Here is a 23,640-nt window from a genome sequence, read left to right as displayed (position 1 = left end):
CAGTTTGTCAAGGGTCAGCAATTTAAGCCCCTGCTGTGTGGTAGGCCTTGCTACAAGACAGGCACGGAAGGTGATGCAGAAAACTTGCTTCAAGTCAATAGAAAATAGCAGCTGAGCCAAGATACTGAGGGCAATGGAGTGCAAAACCAGTTAATTAGTCCTTAGCCCATACAAAGATATTCTGGGCTATATGTTTGTATAACTTTCAGGATATAAAAAATATGCGTGCTTGTACTGCTAAATGTACCTAGAAACACAGAAATTATGTAAAAGTCCCTCACAAGTCTGTCTTATGATTTTTATATTGTTTATGCTTAGTCAAGAAAATATATAGTGAAATTAAATTCTTAAAACTAGTTGTCTGTATTGTAACTTCATTCACTTATCACTTTTATATCGCAAGGCACTGAACATGTTACATGCTTTTTTGGTTAGCTTTAATTTGGTCCATAGGGAACTGCTAGATATTAAATAAAACAAAAAAAAGAAACAAAAACAACCAAACAAAAAACCCACAACAAAACAAAAACAAGCAAAAAATTACCCCAAAACACACATCAGGGAAAAAAAACCCCACACACACAAAAAAAGCACCAAAACTAAACAACCAAAAAAAAACTTCCCTGGGAAATAGATTTTAAATTATGCTTTTGTTTTCATCTTCATGGAATGCCCATGAAGAGTTTTTCCTTAACGGCATGTTTTAATCACAAAGGAAAAATTGTTTTGAATCATAAATGATTTCCTGAATTTTAAGCCAGATCTTTCAATTGGAGAGAAAAAAAACTGCTCTGACACTTTGGAGAACTGTGCCAAATCCCTAAATCACAGTCACATATTACATTAAAATCAAACTCCTTCCATTTATATGAAATAAAACAACTCCATTAAATAAGGGATTGAGCAACAACCATTCAGATCAGAGAATAAATTGTATCACAGTTTCATGGAGAAAAGAAAAAACAGTGACCTATTCCTTCTTTTTTTTTATGCTCCAAATCTGGTCTAAATCACCTAGGGGCTCTAAGATACCTTGCACAATCATTCATACCCTTGAGCTGAGGGAAATTTATACCTAAATAATTCTCAAAAGATGGCTCTCAGTATTTCCGAAAGATCTCAAATAATAGAGATTTGCTGATGTCTAACTTATTAGACATTATAATAATGTCTATAATAACCTGCCACTTGTTTCTCCTCTTAATGGTCCAAGATATTTGAATAAAAAATAGTTTCCTTATTTTGCAGCTGCAGTAGTCTTCAAAAAACTGCTTTCAGCTATACACTTTCTTAGATATAAACAAGTTATCATAATTTTCATTGCTGTACTCTGCATTGTCTACAACTGGTTTATATGTTTTTTTTCAACTGCAGTGGCCAAAACTGGACACAGAATAACACTGAGGACATTGTCACTGCTGAAAAGGTGAGAAGAATGCCAAAGGGGTCCTAGAAGCAAAGTCTTTTGGGGGGATTTTTAGTGTGTGTATGTGGGGAGTGTTGCTTTGATTTTTGTTTGGTGTTTTTTCAGTGGTGGTAGGATGTTGGTCAGATGTTTTTCAGTTTCATGACAGTATTGAACCCTAGTCAACCTTCAACCAACACAGCCCTCATATTCTGAAATATTAGCAGTCCTTCCCAGACCAATGACATCACACACAGTTTCAGCTTGCTTCCTAATTAATTTTTCAAATTATCACCAGAAATACGAAACCAGCTGTGAATAGAGATTATTCTGTCCTTCTCCTCTGATCTATCCCCCAACTGCCATCTATCTTTAAAAGTACCATCCCTTTGCAACCTGAGCAATTAATAAATATATAAATATAAAAATATATTTATATATAAATATATATAAATATATAAATATATAAATATATTTATTAATCTTTTTCTACATGTCTTTTATATTTATCTATATCTGTATTTATCTATAAATATAGATAAATCTAGATTTACAAATACCATTCCAACTATTTTTACACCCACTGAGTCTGATCTGTGACTTTAGGGGAATTCCCTTTAAATTTTTTTCTCTTCCCATTGTTCACATTCTCCTTGTTATGTACATTTACACAGCATAAAAAGACTATAAGGCACAGATGAATCACAATGTTCCTATCTTTCTGGATTCAGAGTAGGTTATTGAACTCAATAGGTGGATTCTTTCAAACTAGCAGTTTGAGAATGGTCAGACCGAAGATGAGTTTGAGAAAGAAGAGGTCAACAGAATTTTATTCTTTGACTAAGATAGGTGGATTCTTTCAAGCTAGCAGTTTGAGAATGGTCAGACTGAAGATGAGTTTGAGAAAGAAGAGGTCAACAGAATTTTATTCTTTCACTAAGAAGCCTGGCTGTTACCTTTGGTGGCTTGTGCTTTCCATTTCTCTCTGTTCTGCTGCACCACCTCAGTCCAGGTGGCTTTAAAACATTTGAAGTCCTCAGTGAGTATGGAGCAGTTGAGTGAGGCACTTCCTTCGGACCCAGTGCTCTTGACACTTGATCTTTTTACTTCAGAGTGACTAATGCTATTCAAACTAGGACACAATATCACAAAACACAGAACAAAATTAGCATCCCATACACTCAAATACAGCTAAGAAGAAATAATGGTTGAAAGTCAGATAACAGAGCTATCCTAAAAACTAAGCTTGAATCCCTTATCCTTATCATCTCTCCCACCCTGGGACAACCAATGTTAAAGTAAAGAGTACAACCTGAGCCAGTATTAGAAATAAAGGGCTGCTTTTCACCATCTTATTTTTTCATTCTCACTAAGTGCTGTAACTACTTTTTTTGTGTATCTCCACTCCCTAAATATTACTGGAGAGTCAGCCAATTCTAGAAATCAAATATGTCACAGAAGAAGTCTCCTAAATTTCACCAATGGCAGGTATTAGGCACAGGTAAATCTCATTTAAAGGCTTGGGGACCTCACCTGAGGCTTAGGCATTCATTTCTGTTACAGATCCTACAGCTGACTTTTGATGCTTTATTGTGAACATTTTAACAAAGACAGCAAGATTACTGACATAGAAAGATATTAGTGTTTGGTCTTTGTTTGCCCAAGAGGAAAGTCACCTGGGAGAGCAAATCCTGAATTGATAGCCCTACTCTAGGGATCACTAGCCACGTGGCATTTGAATTCCAAGATATGCCTTGTCAATTAAACTACTAAAAGAGTAGTATCTCTAAAACAGCAGTACAGGTTGAATGGTCCAAGACTTCCTACACCTAAACTCCAGGTGAATTTTGCACATTTGCATAACCCTAAATACTGTCACAAAATTGTGCTTATTCTTTCCAGCTATCATTTCTGTTTCAATCCCATTCATACTTCTAGGCGTGGAGAAACAAGTTCCTCCCAATTACTCTCATTACCTTCTCTCTGACAGTGACTAAGAGAGCACTGAGAGTGTATCTGAGTGCATGGCTACAACCATTTGTGCTTTTTGCCTTAGAAGGTATGACTCAGGCTGATGCCACCCTCCTCCCTCTTGGACCTCCTCCAGGCTGTGCTTTCCCTGCTCAAAGTTACCTCACGAGGTGAGCTGCTGTGTTGACAATGCAGATATGGGTCCTTAAGCCACAAGAAAGACATACACTGAGGAGGGAGGAAATCAGGGCAGTTGATTGCAATGGCAACTCATGGAGGGAAGGGACAGAGTGCAAGGTTATTCACCTGGAACGCCTAAATCCAGACAGGTCAGAGAGGGAAGCTTCATCAATTAGCAGAGTCACAATTTTCTCTGTCATGTCGGTCAGCACAGTAAAGGTGGGTTCCACAATGAAATCAATGAAACCTGAGCAGAAACACAAGCAGAGTCAAGCAGGCAAGAGAAGATTTATGTGGAATCTCTGCTTCAGTGAATACAGATGACCACACTGTAAATGACAGTAAAAAAATTATACCTTGAAAGAAGGATGGGCAAATACTAGAAAGGGAAAACTGAATTATACATTAATTCCTGACCCAAGACCCTCAATATAGCATGCAATGAAAGGAACCTATTTAAACATTGGAAAGAAATTCTGGCAAATCAGAACATAAATTCATTAAGACTTGTTTTATAAGAGGAGTAGTGTGATATTGAAGTCAAATTCCTAGTATATTTCAATAAAACTTAAAGTTCACCTTCAAAGAAGAACTCTCTCAAAGAAGAAACAGCAATAATACCAATAACCTTGAACCTCCCTTACTTACAAAATCAATGTGTTGCTGTGAATTCCCTCTCCTTAGTGCTTGGCCAGTTTTTTCTTGCTGACAATAAAAGAGATCTGGATGCTTTTCCCACATTTTTTAATATTAAAAAAAAAGAGAGAGAGAAAATAAAGACTAAAATATTTTCTACTTCAGTATATAGTTTGACAGAAATTAATATGGGTCTGATCTGAATGTCGGGAAATGCAGACTGAAGAGGTCTGTGGACATAAGGTTATGAGATGAAGGAAAATCTAAATTGTATGATGTCTTGGTTTGAAAGGCCAGATGTCAGCTAATGAAAGCAGGAGGCTCCCTTGAAATAAAGAATGTAAACTCCCTCCCTCTGAATTATTATAGTTTTGAAATTAGGGGCTCTTAGACAAAGATATGGGAGTAGGAATAACAGTTCTTTATTAGGGGAAAAATAAAGGTGAAATAAAAATGCACTAATACAAAACAACACTGACAGAGTCAGAATATGACCTGACTCACTGTCAGTCAGGGTGGTGGTAGTAGTCTGATTAAAGGGTGGCTGCAGTCATCCTGAAGTGACAGATATGGTTCTTTTGAAAGCAGTCATCCTGTAGAAGGGTGTAGTTTTCTTCTGAAGATCCAGTGGTGGTGAAGATGGGCTTGGTCTTCCTCTGGGAAAGAAAGTGGAAAAGAAAGCTGCTCCCCTGGGAATCCAGTGGAAAGGCTGACTCTGGTGTTTCAAATCTCATATTCAGGTAGGAATGCCTGGCTCCTCCTTCTGGGTGGAGCATTTCACAATGGGATGATGTAATTTTATCAGTCATGCAGTAAGACTCAATGGTGCATTAACAGAAGATATTTTCTGGAGGGAGGATTGGGTGTGGAAGAGATAAGGAAAACTGTCCCACCTGGTTGTAACAGGTGTCCAAATTAACAGAAGATAACTGCTTCACCTCTAACAGATGGCAATAGAATACACACCCCAAACCTCATCTTCCATTTCCAACCCAAGATCCAACCCATTATCCACCCCTTATTCTAGTACCATCTGCATCATACCCAAATCAATAAACTTTACCCATGGAACCTTACACATAGTTCTCACTTTAGACTAGGTTTCCCTGTAGTACACAATAGGCTTCTCCATCTTTCTGCATTACCCAAGTGTAACCAAGTCCTAGAGCAAGAACAATCCCATGGATGGGTTTGCCTTTGCCTGAGATGGGAGTAATCCAGTCTTTCCTAAAATACCTTTCATGTGTAACACAGGAACTTTGTCTCAATGTACCGTGTGCAAGAGTTCAGACTGGGCAGGACGGGCTCCATTGATGGACCCTTGGGTGTTGACCATCCAGGTGAATTTTGCTAAGTTAATTTCCCAATTTCTAAAAGTTCCCCCATGTGAGAGTCTGTCAGAATTTTCCCTCATCTGCCTCATGATTGTCCTTGGGAGACCACTGAAGAGAAGACCCCTCCTCTATAGCTGGCTCTGAAGGAGAAAAGTCACACGCCACGGGTCCTGAGACTTGAAAGCTCAGTGTTAAGCTTTCAAGTGTTCAGCTATTGTTTTCACAAGTGTGTTTGCTTTATGCTAAGAAGAGGGCACCATGCCCCGTTTGCAACAATAGCAGCTCTGGAAGCTGTCCCACCTCTCGGCCTGGCTGGACTTCTCCTGAGTTTCGGGTGGTCTCCCACTGAAGACCCTCACCTGTTTTACAACCACTGTGACAGACAGACTGAGATGTAAGAACCTTCTCCACTAAGGACTGAGACATGAAACTCCTAAAAGGCCCCTCTGCTCCTTCCAAGGACTGGGACTGAAACCCCCAACCCGGGGGAGAGGAAAGCTGACCAAAGCAAGATGTTTGCCTGCAGGTTGTGACCACTAGAGCAAGAAAACAATGTCTCTCATTTACTGCTGAGAACATAGACTACCTGTTACATCTATCAAGCTCATTTACTGCTGAGAACATAGACTACCTGTTACATCTGTCCCCTATTGTATCTGTGTCCCCCCCCCCCCCGTCACAATTTTCAGTAATGAAAGCCTCTGAGTTAGCTAGAGCCTTCGAGATCTCCCCAGCGTAGCAGGTGGACCCTCGGCTGGACTGGACCAAAGGACTTCATCTCTGCATTGGTAGCTATATCCCCTCTCTCTCTCTCTTTCTCTCTCTTTCTCTATCTTTTTCTCTCCCTTAATCCCTCTATTGCCTTTTTGCTGTGGTTATTTCAATAAAACTGCATTTGATCTGATTATCACGGCAAACCCCCTTGTACTGTGTTGGTTTTTTGCACTCTGAGATCATTCCTATGAACCATCAGGTCATCTGTCCACTAGGACAGATCCTGACACTCCATCAAGCGCCTTCAGGATAGTCTTAAGTAGTTTGTTGCACTGTTCAACTTTTCTGGCACCTGGCGCAAAATAAGGGATATGATATATCCATTCAACATCATGTGCTTTGGCTAAGGTGTTGATAAGACTTTTCTTGAAATGGGTCCCGTTGTCCAACTCGATCATCTCAGGGGTGTGATGTCTCTACAGCACTTGCTTTTCTAGGCCTAAGATGGTGTTCTGGGCAGTAGTGTGAGGCACAGGGTAGGTCTATCCAGTGTTGGCTTCTACCATGGTCAGCACGTAGTTCTTGCCCTGGCATGTCTGGGGCAGTGAGATGTAGTCAATCTGCCAGGCCTCCCCATACTTATATTTGGACCAACGCCATATGGGCTTCACTTGCTTGGCCTGCTTGATTTCAGCATATGTCTCACAGTCATGGATAACCTGAGAAATACTGTCCATGGTTAGATCCACCCCTCAGTCTCATGCTCACTTATAGGTAGTGATGACCTGAGGCATCATGGGCCCACTGGGCTAGGAACAACTCTCCCTTATGTTGCCAATCTAAGTCTATCTTTGACACCTCTATCTTTGCAGCCTGATCTATTTGCTCTTTGATTTGGTGCTTCTCATTAGCCCGACTCTTGGGGACATGGGCGCCTACACAACAGACTTCTACAGGTAGCTTCTCTACCAGAATGGTAATGTCTTTCCATTCATCAGCAGCCCATATTTGTTTTCCTCTATGCTGCCAGTTGGCCTTTTTCCACCTTTCCAGCTAGCTTCATAGAGCATTGGCTGCCATCCACAAATTGGTATAAAGGTATAGCTTTGGCCACTTCTATCTTTCTTTCCTTCTTTCCTTCTTCCCTTCTTTCCTTCTTTCATGTCCAGGACCAGTGAATGGCCTTGAGTTCCGTAAGTTGATTTGATCTACCTTCTCCTTTGGTAGCTTGTGCAACTTGTGTAGGGCTCCATACGGTTGCTTTCCACTTTTGCTTCACAGGAACTATCACTGAAAAGAGTGTAGTGTGTTTCCTCTGCTGGTAGATGGTTGTATGATAGAGCTTCTTCAGCCCATATCACTTGTTCTTGCTCCTTTTTGTCAGTGAAACTAAAGTTTTCACCTTCCAGCCAGTTTGCAATTATTTCCAAAATCCCAGGGTGATTCGGATTTCCAGTATGGGTGTGGTATGTGATGTGGGCAATCCACTTGCTCCATGTGATTGTAGGTGGCATGGTGGGTACAGGAAATCTTTCCTTTAACCATCTACACCAGCATGGGTAGTTGGGGTGCCAGGAGGAGCTGTGCTTCTGTGCCAATCACCTCTGAGGCCACTTGAACTCCTTCATGGGCAGCCAACATTTCCTTTTCTGTGGGAGTGTAGTTGATTTCAGACCTCTATAACTTCAGCTCCAGAATCCCAGTGGTCAGCCTCAAATCTCCCCAAGCACCTTCTGCCAAAGGCTCCAGGACAAGCCATGGTTCCCAGCTGTGGAGTCGAGCACATTCTTCACTCTGGTCCCGACCTGACTGGGCCATGGGCTACTGCATGAGCAATCTCCTGCTTGATCTGGGCAAAGGCTTATTGCTGCTCAGGGCCCCACTGGAAATCGTTCTTCTTGCAGGTAACCAGGTGGAGAGGGCTCACAATTGAGCTGTATTCAGGAATGTGCATTCTTCAAAAACCTATGGCACCCAGGAAAGCCTGTTGGTGCTGGTTGGTGGAGACATCGCAGTGATCTTGTTGATGACTTCAGTGAGAATCTGATGGTGTCTGTCTTTCCAATTTACTCCCAGGAACTTGATCTCTCAGGCAGGTCCTTTCATTTTGCTCTTCTTGATGGCGAAGCTGGCTTCCAGCAGAATCTGGATGATTTTCTCTTCTTTCTCAAACACTTCTGCTGGTGTGTTCTCCCACATAATGATTTCATTGATTGACTGCAGATGTTCTGGAGCCTCACCCTTTTCCACTGTAGCTGGGATCAGTCCATGGCAGATGGTGGGGCTGTGTTTCCACCCCTGGGGCAGTTGGTTCCAGGTGTACTGCACACCCCTTCAGTTGAAGGCAAACTGAAGCCTGCACTCTGTGGCCAGAGAAATGGAGAAAATTGCATTAGTAACATCAATATTGGCATACCACTTTGCTGCCTTGGACTTGAGCTTGTATGAAGTTCCAGCATGTCTGGCATGACAGCGCTCAGCAGTGAAGTCACTTCATTCAAGTCATGATAGTCTACAGTCAATCTCCAAATTTGCACACAGGCCAAATGGGACTGTTGAGGAGTGATTGGGCCTTTCTGACAAACCCTTGGCTCTCCAGCTCATGAATCATTTTGTGGATGAGGATCGCAGCATCTTGATTCGTCAGATACTGCCAGCAGTGCACAGTCAAGGTGGGAATTGGTACTTGTTGCTCTTCCACCTCCACAAGTCCTGCTGCAAATGGGTTTTCTGGTAGTCCCAGTAAGGTGTTTAATTGCTTAATGTCCTCGGCTTCTACAGCAGTTATTTTAAAAGTCCACCTGAGTCCCTTTGGGTCTTTGTAATAGCTATTCAGGAGGAAGTCTATGCCCAGAATACATGGGGCCACAATAGGATGTTTCTGCCACTCCTTCCTAGTCAGGCTCACCCTGGCTTCTAACAGAGTCAATTTCTGTGATCCCCCCATAACTCTGTCAATGGAAACAAGTTCTGCCCCCACATGGCATTAGCGTACACTGAGCACCAGTATCAACTAACGCTTCATATTTTTGTGGCCCTGATGTGCTAGGCCGTCAGATCCATACCATCCAAAAGTCTCAGTTTTCCTGTGCCTCTTCCTGGCTAGAGGTAGGGCACCTGAAGCCCCAGTTATTATTTCTTTCCTGGGCATACATACCTTCACGGGGATCTGACTGATCATACCCAGTAGCTCAGTCATGGGAGGCTGAGGCTACCTTCACTTTTGTGGAACTCCCTCGGTTAGTGTTTTCCTCCTTGAGTTGATGAACCCATGCTGCCAGGACAGAAGTAGGTTTCCCATCCCACCTTCCCATGTCTTCCCTATGGTCGTGCAGGAAGAACTAGAGGTCAGCTTGCGGAGTGTACCCTCTCTCTAGCTGGGGGATGTTTGGCTCTGACTTTGGGGCCTATGAGTTGCACTGGTGCTGCATTAATTTTTCTCACCTCCTCCCTCATCTCCTTTTTAAACTCCTCTTCGAATTCCTTAACCATGGCAGAGACATGAGCCTGCACTGGGCCACTGATCATAATCTCCTAATTTCTAAGCTTGTTGGTGACAGAACGCACTGTCTCTCAGTCGTTATTGGCATTAATCATTGCAATGAAGGTGATGTATTGAGATGACCCTAGATTTGCCAGACTTCAAAACATTTGCCCTGTGCTCCTGACCTTGACAGGGTCTTTATCACGCTGTGCATCCTTCCCAAAGTGTACTTTCAGTACTGCCTCTTCTCTCAGCTGTTGGATCCCTTCCTCAAGGGTCTTGCAGTGCATTCTATGATGATACTCCTGCACTCTCTCTCTGTGGACAAACCTCTCTCTTACACTCATTAAAAGCTGCTCCCAGAAGGAAAGGGACCCTGGTTCCCCTACGAATATCTGATTCATACCTGAGTCCTGGGTCAAGGACCCTGAATTCCTGGCCTGATGGTGGCCTCATCACCTTCCAGTTGCACGCCTGTACCCCTAAGATCCCAGACCTGAAGTAACCAGGTTGTATATGCCTCACATCCCTGTTGTACAGCGTCTTTGTGCAGATTACAGAGACTTTCATGTGGCAAGGACTCTGAGATAATCACAATCTCTGACTCTCCTGTGGCTTGTGAAGGCCCTCCTTTCTTGTCCTTATCTGGGTGCTCTGATTTCATTTTAGACTTCCTCATTTCCACAGGGGTGACTGCTGCTGGCTGTGACTGCCCTTGCAGTTCGTCTGGAACCTGGACAGTTGTAACATCTGTGGGTTTCACTGCTGCACTATTAGACTCTCCCTCTTTGAGGCAGGGGGAGGGCTTCTCACCATCTGGGGAAATTTACTCCTTCAGCACCTGGCTATCTCCTTCACCAGAACCCCCACCCAGTCTGGGTGGTTAATTTCTAAGGCAGGCTGTGGGACAGGGTCATGCAGTAAAGCAGCATCCCTAGTCTCTGGGGCAGCATCCCTATTTTCTGGGGTAGATATCAAAGTGGTTATCCAAGTCAATCTTCCCTTATCTCTGAATGCTAAATAGAATGGGCATATCAGAAACACCAGCCACTGCATGATATCATTGAAAACTGGTGGGGCAGACCCAAAGAGCTGTTTGAAGGGTTGGGAGAAAATTTGCCCCACTGTAATTTAGTCACAGTAAGTACCATTATTGTAGTAACTCTTGAAAAATACACTTAGTGTGTGATGTGCCCGCCTTCCAGAGGAAGTTAAAAATCCATGATTTTCTCGCCTTATTAACCCATAAACTGGATAACAGCCACAGTAGCCTTAGTTATAGGACCATGTTTTGATATTTCTCCCTGCAAATGGGAGAAATATAGTCATGACCACGTACCCTTACCAGGGTAAGCTAGACCACATAATGACACCCAAAGAGCCTTCTATGTCTCTATGTCCGGCACACAAAAATTATATATTTAAGAACTGTTATTCCTTTTTCTACCCTTTTTCTCTCAGTGCCCTCAAGCCTCACGTTGGGTGCCAAAATTTGTCTTGGTTTGAAAAGACAGGTGTCAGCTAATGAAAGCAGGAGGCTTCCTTGAAATAAAGAATGTAAACTCCCTCCCTCTGAATTATTATAATTTTGAAACTGGGGGCTTTTAGGCAAAGATATGGGAGTAGGAATAACAGTTCTTTATTAGGGGAAAAATAAAGGTGAAATAAAAATGCAGTTATACAAAACAACACTGACAGAGTCAGAATATGACCTGACTCACTGTCAGTCAGGGTGGTGGTAGTAGTCTGATTAAAGGGTGGCTGCAGTCATCCTGAAGTGACAGATATGGTTCTTTTGAAAGCAGTCATCCTGTAGAAGGGTGTAGTTTTCTTCTGAAGATCCAGTGGTGGTGAAGATGGGCTTGGTCTTCCTCTGGGAATCCAGTGGAAAGGCTGACTCTGGTGTTTCAAATCTCAGATTATATCCAGGTAGGAATTCCTGGCTCCTCCTTCTGGGTGGAGCATTTCACAATGGGATGATGTAATTTTATCAGTCATGCAGTAAGACTCAATGGTCCATTAACAGAAGATATTTTCTGGAGGGAGGATTGGGTGTGGAAGAGATAAAGAGAAACTGTCCCACCTGGTTGTAACAGGTGTCCAAATTAACAGAAGATAACTGCTTCACCTCTAACAGATGGCAATAGAATACACACCCCAAACCTCATCTTCCATTTCCAACCCAAGATACATGAATAAAATGTGGAAATGAGTAGCTTACCTATTTCCCTAATTCTTTTAGTACTTCATTTATGAAATTACTTAGTGCTGCAGGTAGCCAAGAAAACAACAAAGTCCTTGATCCTTCCTAAGGCACACTGTAATTCAGGTTACAATCACTACTGTTCCAAACCCCCACTATTACAAATTTTAGGTATTTTTAAATTTTTAACAATTAATTTCTCATTAACAATATTTTATTTTTTCTGGGTAAGTCATGATATATTTATATGCTACTGGTGATTCTTGATGATAACATGAACAGCAAAAAAAGTGATCATATGGTTCAGGTACCTGAATTCATGCTTCAATCCACATCTTGAGTACAAAGCAGTTAAGTATCCTGCTAGTTCCATTTCCCTCCCCATCTTTTTGCTGAGTTTTGAAAAGGATGGATTATTAGGTGTATTTTCATGACAAACAAATAAAAAATGTTACTTTTACATTATAGGCTGTAAATCTGGGGACACATGCAGTGTTATCTGAACATGTGAATCACATGCCTGCATAACACTGTATCAGTCTTATCTAGTAAAATTTAGAAAAAAAGAATTCCCAGGTAGTTAATCAGAAATGGATGCAGTATAAAACTTGAACAGAAAATTTTATGCTAGACCACAATGCTGATAGTCCCTGCAAAATTAATGTAATTTTTTTAAGCAACCAACTTAGAACAGTGTTAAATGTGCCACAGGAATCATAAGGATAACGAGAACTTGATTTACGCATTTGTGGCATTTGTGTGTCTGGCTGTCTATATGTCTCTTCCATTCTCCTTCACTCAAAAACTTATTTACCTCTTGATGACCAAAGAAACCCAAGTCATAGTACCTTGTCATTCTGCTCAGCAAGTAATACCACTGCCATTTGCTCCTCCACCACTAAAAACCCTGAGACATGCAAATCTCTGATACCAGACAGATGAATGCATCACTAACTTCAGCAGCAGGATGGTGGGATCTGTTTCCTGAGATACTGAACAGTTACACATAAACACATTAAACAGTTGTGTTTGAGAATCAAGTTTTCCCTGTGAGAGGTCTTGCATCTCATCAACAAAGGTGAGCAGAGGTCCCAAAAGGGACCACAGGTAAACAAACTCAAATACATAGGACAACTTTTCTTTGGTAAGTGGCATATTTTTCCTCTATTACCCGTAACATTAATAAGTTATTCAACTATGTTACTTTAAAATAGGGATTATAACAAAGTTGGAATCATAATCTGCTATTGTAGAAAAAGAAATTAGGACTTTATTAAGCATTATGTACTTTTGCCATATTCCCACATGCCTTGCTCCCCTTGTTTCCTCTTCCTCTTTACCTGAAGACACTGAGATTTAAATAGAGTAATTTAGTTTGCTATTTAAAACCCTGAATATCAAATGAGCCTGAGTTTTAAAACCTATTAGTGGTAATGACCAGTTTAACATCCTTTTTCTTCTTCAACAGAATGAACATGATAAACACTTCTGTATGCTAGAGACTAAGATGATTTCACCAGTTAATATTGCATGTTAAGAGTGAATTCCAGGCATATGCCTAGTGTTCACTCGCTATACCTATGAACATCAGCACTGAAAAAAATGGGTAGAGGACAGTTTCTCTAAAGTTCACCATAAAACAAAAAATCAGCAGCATTCACTCATTAGCCTTCATCCATTGTTTTCTGAAAGTGCATTTTTATTTCTTGATAGTAAAAGGACAAAAGAAAATCATACTCTTGCATATATCAGCTGCGAAAAGAGGACAATGACGATAAAGGCTGATCTTCAGTTACACAAGTTTCCTAGAGTGTGAGCCAGAGAAGTTTTAGCTCCTGATATGCTTGTTGGAAAATATTAAAATCTTGGTGTGGTTTTCTTTGCAGGTTTTTCTCTCCCCCACTCTGAACAAGCAGATTGACTTCCAAACATAACTCTCCCAGTTTTTGTACTTCACAATGGTACAGAAACATTTGCCATACTCATTCTATTGAATAAGAAAAGGGATGATAAATTGGTGATCATTGTTAACATTAATAGGTTTTCAAAATAAAGTTCAATAATTTATATTCATTGGGTTTTTATTTATCAGCTTAAACGGAACAATTTTTTCATAACCGGACACAACAGGAGAAACACGTTCTTTCCTTTGAGGAGTTTTTTTTCTGTTGGATTGCTTAATTTTATCAACCATACTGCCATAACCTGCCATCTGTGTGAGAATCTTTAATTAGTGAAAACGTGTGCCTACTGTTGTTGCATCTACAGTGATCTTACAGCAGCAAACCAGCAACTACAAACAAATTGAGCCACTAGAACACAATTTCTAGGCTGTGTCCTTGATAGAACAAAAAGCACAATTATATTTCACTAAGAACAAAAGTTTTTAATTTGTGAGAATTGATGGCTTAGTCCTTAGTGCAGATGACAGTCATAGAATCACTAAGGTTGGAAAGAACCTTTAAGATTGTCAAGTCCAACCACATGGTGGTTGCATGCACAATTTGGAATTCAGTAAGAACTTCTGCAAAGAAATGTAATTACTATTCCAGGAAACATTTTTTTGAGACTATTAACTGGGTAAATAAATAAATGAAAGGAGATTGTTTGTCTGAGAATCTACCCTACAACTTTGAAAGTCTTATCTCAGCATATAGCCAGAAAATAGGTGGTTGCAATTTAACAAAAGGGACATAAAGAAAGACACTGTCAAAAAGTGCAGCAGACTGAGAAATTAATAATTTTACAATGGTAGAATGCAAAAATAAAGAGTAGTCTATTAATATCAATGGATTACTAAACTGCCCAAATGAAATAGTATATGACTAAATAAGCCTGCCTTTGCCTACTGACAAGTGCCTCTAAGGTAAATTGTATTTCTGATGGTTTAATATAACAATAACTTTTCAGTGGCTTCACACAAGGGGCTTCAGAACAGAAGATTCTTTCCTCTTCTGGTCTTTCTAAGCAAAAGAGCCCAAAATGAGAGGACCAGGAAAACGGGGTCCCAAGCATACACAACCCTATTTAGAGGGACCCTGGGGAAGGCAAAACTCCTTTACCCTGTAAGGAGTGAGGAACATATCTGAAAGGTGATAAAACAGATGTGTAAGAGAAATGTCTACCTGTAACTTCACTCACATCAACCAGAGAGGGAGAGTTTTTCTTCTCCCACAGGACAGAAATAAGCCTATGTCCAGGAGTCTTCCACATGAGTTTCAGCTGAGACTGTAGCACTTCAAGTTTTGTTGCTGCTTTCCTCCACCCAGATACCGGCAGAACACACAGTTTCTGGTAAGTTATTGTTCCAGAGGAGTAAATGCTACAAGCCTGGTAACTAGGCCAGGCTTGTATACGGCTCTTCAAACTCAGATTCTTAGGTGAATTGTCTAAATTTCCAGAGCCAGAAAAGTCTGGGATGCTGTCTCTGAGATAATGGCTTGCTTACCAGGAACAATAAAGTAATTTTAAAGAGAAATAGCTTTTAGCCAAAGATATGAATTTATAGTTTCCTAGATTCAGGAAATCTTTGTTTCATTATTGAGAGAAATTTCTTGCTTTAAATTTTTCTTTGCTTTCTTTAATATGTTTTCTATCTTTCTGTTTTTTTCAGTACTCTCAATTTTAATGTCCATGTTATCTTTCCTTTTTCATTCCATTTAGCTACCTATTCTCCAGTTGAGACTGGAACATGTACATCCATCTTCTTCACTTACTTCGAAGGTATAAAATCCACCCACAAATCCACCTTTTCCATGTTCTCTTCATTGTACCAAGCCCCCTCAATAGTTTTACTAGCCCCTCTTGTTCTTTCACTAAATGTGAGGTTTGTTGCCTCATGCTTCCCCTACTTTTTCACTCAGTAACTGAAGAAGAGGTAGAGAAAGTGCTGTTAGTGAGTCTGTAAAAAGATCTCTTTTTCTGAATTAGTGGCACAGAAAAAGATTTGCTAGTTGCTTGGATTCGGTGAAAAATAATTTTTGGTTTAAAGCATCGGGAGGGAAAGGGTGAAAGGAATAAAATATTTTGTCCATGTCATCAGAGGAACAGACATTACATTTTCATGTACACCAATGACATTCATTCACATGATATTCTCATGTGTGCCCTGTCTTCACAAATCATAAAATCATGGAGTAAGTGTCATAACTGGGTACTGTAGTTATTTCTGCAAACACATCAGAGGTAATTTGATTACTGTATTGGAACCATCACCATAAATTTAATGGCTCCTCTTTGAATTGTTGATCTGGGCAAAATAATGCCATTGTGCCTTATTTCCTCTCTTTAACATAATTCAAATTATATCACCAGGATCTTAGTACTATTGAGAAGATTAAGTTTTTCTTTTAAGATGCTACTTTGCATGCACCAAAAGGGACATACCTATTTGAGACTGAGCAACCATAGTAGATGTCCGATCACATAGAGGAGAGAAGGGCAGCCCTAGTTCTGCTTCCTTGTCACCCTGGAGAAAAAAATTGAGAAGAAATTTTAAAAAGACAAGACACATTGCACTTTTCATATGTTATGTCATTACTGTAAAAGCCTCTCATTTTACTTTCTTTAATTAAGTTTCAATTTTGTTTAGATTGGGGTTTTTTAACATAAATTGTGCAGAATTTGAGTCTCGATGGAAAAGTTATAGTCCAAGGAGAACTTAATGAATTAAGCATCTTGATTCCAGTGACTTTGCATTAGACCTTTTCCTGCTTGTTTGGTACTCCTGTGCACCAACTAAAAACCCCTTGAGCACAAGAATGCTTCTCACTGCAGTTCTCCAGAGATCTCGGTTCTCAGAGCAAATCTTTGATGAGCAAACATCACTGTCAGGACTGATTTTTCAGTTCTTTGCACCCTTTAGACGAGACTGGGTGGATGAAGATTAGTAATTTTTCCAAAGAAAACACTAAGTTTTCTATGAGAAAGTAACCGGCTTGGTTGATGTTGGGACAAGCTGTGGACATTGTCTACCTGGATGTGGATTGTCCACCTGTCAGCAAGTGGTGGTAAGTAGCGTCTTTTCAAACTAGCAACCTGTCACAAGTGGGATACTCCAGTATTCAATACTGGACCCAATGCTGTTTAATATCTTTACAAGTGATCTGGATGATGGGATCAAGTGTACCCTGGTGAAGTTTGCTGATGGTACAAACCAAGTGGGAAATGGAACACTTCTAAAGGGAGAGCCATCCTGCAGGTAGAGCTGGATAGGCTGGAAGAGTGGGCTTACAAGAACCTTATGAAGTTCAACAGGGACAAATGTAAGGTGATACCCCTGGGAAAACATAATCCAGGACCACAACACAGGCTGGGAACAACCCAACTGAGGAGCAGCTCTGTGCAAAAGGACCTGACAGTCCTTTTGGACTAAAAGCTAATACAAATGTGGTGCTCTGGTAAAGAAAACAACAGAATTTTGGGCTGCATCAACAAGGGCATCACCAGCAGAGATAATGAAATCATCATTCCACTCTACTCAGCACCTGCCAGGTCACAGCTGGAATGCAGTGTTCAGTTTTGGTCCTCCCATGCAAAAAAAAAAAAAAGTGGATAGGCTGGAGAAGGTCAAGAGAAGGGCTACAGAGATGATGAAACAACTCTGAAGCCTGTCATGTAAGAAAGGGCTGAGAGAACTGCATTGTTAAGCCTTGAGAAAAGAAAACTTGAAAGAGACCTTATCACCAGGTTCCAGTATTTAAAGGGTGGCCACAGAGAAGATGGAGACCCCCACTTTACAAGGAGGCACATGGAAAGATATGGGGTAATGGATACAAGTTATTCCTGAAGAAGAGATTCTGATTAGACACAGGACAAAAAATTTTCACAATGAGATCAGCCACTAAAATGATCCACCCAGGGGAGTGGAGGATTCCCCAGCATTGGACACTCTGAAGATTCAACTATATAAGGTGCTGGATCATCTAGACTGTGCTTTTGCTAAGAAAGGTTGGACCTGATGATCCTTCAGCTTCCTTCCAATCTGGTATTCTATGATGCTGTGAATACAACATTTCATGTTACCTTTAGATTACATTTACATTTTAACTACATAAATCCAAACATTCCTACCAGCCCTCAGAAGTGAAAGTCCTTTTCTAGAATCACAAGATGGAAGATCAAGTGTTATAACCCCGTATTTCCCAGTTTTCCAGTTTTTCAAGTCACACGGTCCAAAAGGCCTGTTATTTTAATTCAGTCACTCTATAACATTGCTTTATGTTGAGAAGATATGTATAGGATGACACAGCTGCAGTACTCCCACAGAGCATTCAAATTTAAATAGCCTGTTAAATATACTGTAAAACAATTTACTTAAATTAGCAGGTCATTACAATTGTGCTGAATTTCTTGCCAGTGTTCTGACCAATGTCAAATAGAAGCTAAAATATTCAGGAAACATAGGCAGAGAAAAGCTTCTGTGGATATAAGAGCTGAATTCCTATTTTTGTTAATATAACATACATAAAAGGGGTGCATATTTTCTGTTAGGATTTTGTTTGGAACAACAAGCAATAGTATCCTTCTATTGTAGAACAATTCTGATTTGTGTTAGGAGCCTGATATACAAATATCAGGGTAAAACACAAACTAAACACAGAAATATTTTTAAGTAACATTCCTTTACGGTGTCAGCTGTGTCACTCAGAAAAAACATCTCTCAATACCAGCTCATAATTCTTCTCTTGCTCCTTAGACCTTCTAAAAATCACAGTGGCTAATTATCTTGGAAAGAACACCTGCCTGCCTTTGTGACTGCTCAGAAAGACAGTTGGTTTCTAAGCTGTTTGAGCAGCTTCCTAATGGCTAGCTAAAATGCATTAGTAGAACTAATTAATTAAGGTTTGCTTTAAAAAATGCTCAAACATGTTGAGTATAAAAAATCAGTTTTGTACTTAGAATCTTTCATACCTACAGCGTGGTCACTTGATGTATCAAGACCTGTGCCATGTCACATCTCAAAATACTGGGAAATAAACAGAGCTGGGATCTTTTCTAATATAGGTTAAGTCAGGCTTTATGTCTCTGAAAAACACTTAGCAGAAGGGAAAGGAAAGGGTCTGTAATAAGTGGCCATAAGGAAATACATTTCCAATCCTAGGTCAAGCAGGTTCCTTACAATCATAATCCCCTTGGCTAGTAGTAGTTCTCAATATCATGGTTTAGGGACAGTATTCTCCAATTTAGTGCTCCCACTAAAAACCTCAAAACTCACTACTTGTTCACTACCTATTATCCATTCCACTCCTTCTGCAGTGAAAGGTTGGAAAGGAGAATTGAAGGCATAAAAAAATATACAGACTTAAGAACAATCTCTTGGAAGCAGCAATGAGGTAAGAAAACAAACCATAATCACAATAATATGAATAGCAGAATTGTACAAGAGAACAACAAGTGATTCACATGCAGATGGCTCAGCATGGAGCCCAACCTGACTGCTGCCACACTATCCCAACCCAGAAGAAAAGCCTTCCCCCATCTCAGGAAAATTATGTGAAGTGATATGGAATAACCTCCAGGTCCTAGCCATGCCTTCTCTGGCTGCTGTAAAAATTACCCTGTCCTGTTTGAACCAGAACAGTATCCACTCCTTATTCTATACCATTTGAATTATGCCCAGATCTTACACTTTCCAACTATATATTTATACAGTTTTAGAGAAAATATATATCTGTATGTGTCTACAAGCACTATTATATTTTTTGTAGTCAATGGCCATCCCTCCAAGACATCTGTTGAGTTGATTTAGTCCATGACTGTGGATTCTATCCATCCTATATGTCTTCAAGCGCAGGAGGGCTGGTGTTCTGTTGGGTGTGTGCAAGATGCATGAGGAGCTCACAACTGGTGTATCTGGAGCAGTCCATATCCACTGTTCATGGTGCTTATGGCATACAGTGGCAGTGTCATTCAGCAGCCAGTATCATACAATTCAACCTTACAGACTGTTTTCACCCAGAAATCAAATCCCTTCAAGGTAATGTTTCCCTATCACACTGCATTACACACCAAGTGCACCCAGATCCTTTAGCAAAACAATCCCACATTTGCTTGAAGCAGGGCTAAGCCAAACTTCTTTCCAAACATATTCTTCATATGCACCACAGTGACTTTGCCCTCTTATATGGTATATGGAGGTTTTAATTGCACAGGAGGAGCGCAATTAGTGGGGCCTCTAGTATGGACTTAACCAGGTGGCCTCCAAAAAATGTAGATCCTAATGCTTGAATATCCCACCACATATTGCTTTCTACATGTTTTTTAACAGCCCGTTTTACCATTCAGTATTCCCAGAGGCTGGTGCATGATAGTGAATATGATACACCCACTCCATACCATGATTTCTGGCCCAGGTGTCTATGACGTGATTTTTAAAATTAGTCCTGTTGTCTGACTCAATTCTTTCTGAGGTGTCATGTTGCCACAGAACTTGTTTTTCAAGGCCCAGGATGGCATTACAGGCAGTGAGCACATCTCCAGGGGTTGTTTCCACTACTGTAAGTACATACTACTTGGTGGGTTTGAGTGAGTGTATTGTGAACAATCTCCCTGGCCTCCCCATATTTATATTTAAACCATTGTCCCCCATATCACAGAGGCTTTATGCACTTGGCCTCCTTGACTGCAGTGCATATTTCACAGTTGTGGATAACCTGAGAGACAGGATCCATGGTTAATTCCACCTTCAGTTACAAGTCCATCTCCTCCCTGTTACATCTCTTCCTTGATGACCTGAGGTATCATGGGCCCATCGAGCCAGAAATAATTTACCCTTATTTTTCCAATCCAGATCCGCCTGAGACACTTTAATCTTGGCAGCTCAATACACTCATCCATTGTTGCATTGCTCTTCAGTAACCCAATTCTTGGGTATACTTGCATCTACACAACTTAGTTTTACAAGCCAGGCAGCAGTGTTTTGCCACATTTCAGCAGCCTGGATGGGTTTACTCCACACAGCCAACCGGTCTTTTTCCATTGGTCTGTGGGCCACCCCCACAGAGCACTTGTTACCATCCACAAATCAGTGTAGAGGTAGAGCACTGGCCATTTGTCTCATTCAGAAAAATCTAAAGCCAGCTGGACATCTAACAACTCTGCAGCCTAGATCCACTTTGTCTAATTGCTGCAACTCATCACATAGAACTCCACACAATAGCTTTTGATTTTCAGTATATTCCTACAAAACAGCCATCAGTAAAGAGTGCATATCACTTTTTCTTTTTTTTAGGAGCTGAGGAGCTCCTACCATAGCTGAATATCTATGGTAGGAGCTCCTCAGCACATGTCATCTTTTCTTCCTCCAATGATGATAATAGTCTAAAATTTTTGCCTTGAGGCCAATTCGTGATTTGTGGGCCTTCAGGCCAATATCCCTGGGCAATTAGGGGTTTCTGAGTGATCAGCACAGACCACTTAGCATCCATCTGAATGTGTGAAGAGGACTTTCCTTTTCAATATCCAGCCTAAAACAGACTATCAGGGTGCCACGAAGAGCTGTACTTCAGTGACAATCACTTCTGAAGCAGTTAGAACTCCTTCTTCATAAACTGCCAGTAGCTCTTCTCAGCTGAGGCATAACAGGCCTCATATCCTTTGTATTCCAGACTCCAGAATCACAGGGGTTTTCTTCAAGTCTCCCAGGGTACCTTCAGCCAGAGATTCAGGAAGGATCATGCTCCCTGGCTGCAGTGTACAGCACATTTTTCACATTTTGTCTTGCCCTAACTGGGCCTATTGCTCCCAAGGAATCTCCTGTTTAATTTGTTACAAATCTTGTTGCTGTTCAGGACCCCACTTAAAATGTGTCTTCTTCTGGGTAATTTGTTGGAGAGGGTTTACAATCTGATTGTAATCTGGAATATGCATCCTTCTAAAATCCACAGTACTGAGGAAAGCTTGTGTTTCCTTCTTGCTGGCTGGTGAGGACATAGTTGCTATGTTTTTGACATATCCGCTGGAATCTGATGATATTCATCTTGCTATTTTACTCCTAAAACCTGATGTTCCTGGGTAGGTCCCTTGACTTTGCTTTATGGCAAAATTGACCTTCAGGAGGATGGTTTTTTTCCAAAAAAACTCTCTCTGTTGCGTTGCACCATACAATAATGTCATCAACATGTTGCAAGTGTTCTGGAGCCCCACTCTTTTGAAGTTTAGTTTGAATCAGTCCATGGCAAACAGTGGGGCTTCCACTCCTGGGGTCATCAGTTTCAAGTGTAGGGGACACCCCTCCAGGTACAAGCAAACTGTGGCCTGCATTCTCTTGACAAAGAAATTGAGAAAAACACATTAGTAGTGTACATGATGGCACCATCTTGCTGTCTTGGACGCCAAATCATCCTTAAATTCAAATATATCCATCACAACAGCTCTCAGTGCTGTTGTGACTGTGTTCAGGATACAATAGTCCACTGTCAGTCTCCACTGGACTTACACACTGGCCATATGGGGCTGTTAAAGGGTGAGTGAATCTTGCTGACCACTCCCTGGCTTTCCAGTTCATGAATCATCTCATGAATGAGGGTCACAGAGTCCCGGTTGGTGCAGTATTGCTGATGATGCACTGCTGTGGCAGTGATCAGTATCTGTTGCTCTTTAACCTTCAGCAGTCCCACAGCAAAAGGGTCCTCTGAGAGACCAGGCAAGGTGTTCAGCTATCTAATTTCCTCTGTCTCCACAGCAGCTATCCCAGAAGCCCAACAATGCCCTCTTGGGTCCTTGAAATACGCTCTCCTGAGTGAATCTATGTCAAGGACACTCAGGACCTCTGCGCTAATCAGAATGGGGTATTTCTGCTTTTGTTTCCAGTACATTCATCTGTTGGGATCCCCTGTCACCACAGACACAGAAATAGATTCTGTCTGTAATATATAATGTAAAGTAATTCATGCTTTGGGGGAAAAAGTATAAAAATAAAAAAATGTAAAATAAATTTAACATCCAGTGAGGCTCTGACCACAGACAACCTGGAGACAGATTACCACACTGAAGTTATGAAACTCCTGGTGGCAGCAGGAGAAGAATGACTTGTTTACTAATAAAAGAACGTGGCTGGTGTGGAGATGGGCTTCCCTCGGAACCATCAGGGAACACCCAAGGACGATCAGTGTTTGATAGATACCATCAATCAAGATAACTGAAGTCTTCAAGAAACATACATCTGAATACACGACTTCCCCTGACATGATCAGTGCCCGCCACTACCCAGGAAACAGCAATTGTCCAACTCTGCACATTAAAATTTTAGAAACTTCATACATATGCAGAGTAACAAAAGAAATCGGGGCACCTCTGCATCAGGCATAAAAAAATGTATAAAACAGCCCTGCCGGAGATGGCATTCATGAGCAGAGGGAGATCTGATGTGACAGAAGTCAGATCTAGGTTCACCCAGTGTCGATCCCAGGCTCGACGCTCTCTCTTTGAATGTGGCTTCTGAGGACTGTATTTTCAGTCGCAAAAATAAAATCTTTTGCATTTATTAATTTGGCTTTCTTGTTGATCATTTATAACATGTCCCTACAGATCTTGATGGCATCAGGGTACAGGTGTGCCCATGTCAACTAAAGCCTTATACTCTTGCAGGTCTGATGCACAAAGCCATCAGATCCATACAGTCCAATTGATCAGGTTGTCCCTTTCCTCCTGCTGGAGGCAGAGCCCCTCTAGTTCTAGTCATAGTAGTCATTGTTCATGTCTTGTAAATGTG

The 23,640-nt window shown here is 41.0% G+C and overlaps 1 protein-coding gene across 5 annotated transcripts in view; it reads right to left on the bottom strand.

Moving 5' to 3' along the window:
* The window catches only part of PDE1C (phosphodiesterase 1C), a 259,982-nt gene that overhangs the window by 34,541 nt on the left and 201,801 nt on the right, over nucleotides 1-23,640 (bottom strand). For all 5 annotated transcript variants that reach the window (XM_074541825.1, XM_074541818.1, XM_026793438.2 and 2 more), the window contains 3 exons: nucleotides 16,314-16,395; nucleotides 3,683-3,803; nucleotides 2,362-2,537 (listed from right to left, as the gene is read on the bottom strand). In XM_074541825.1, coding sequence (XP_074397926.1) covers nucleotides 2,362-2,537; nucleotides 3,683-3,803; nucleotides 16,314-16,395 — 379 coding nt within the window. The remainder of the gene's footprint in view (nucleotides 1-2,361; nucleotides 2,538-3,682; nucleotides 3,804-16,313; nucleotides 16,396-23,640) is intronic.

Source organism: Zonotrichia albicollis, chromosome 1 (assembly GCF_047830755.1).
Source record: "Zonotrichia albicollis isolate bZonAlb1 chromosome 1, bZonAlb1.hap1, whole genome shotgun sequence".
NCBI classification, from domain to species: Eukaryota; Metazoa; Chordata; class Aves; order Passeriformes; family Passerellidae; genus Zonotrichia; species Zonotrichia albicollis.
The sequence above is the reverse complement of the archived record's forward strand: the minus strand, read 5'-3'. Positions and strand labels throughout refer to the sequence as shown.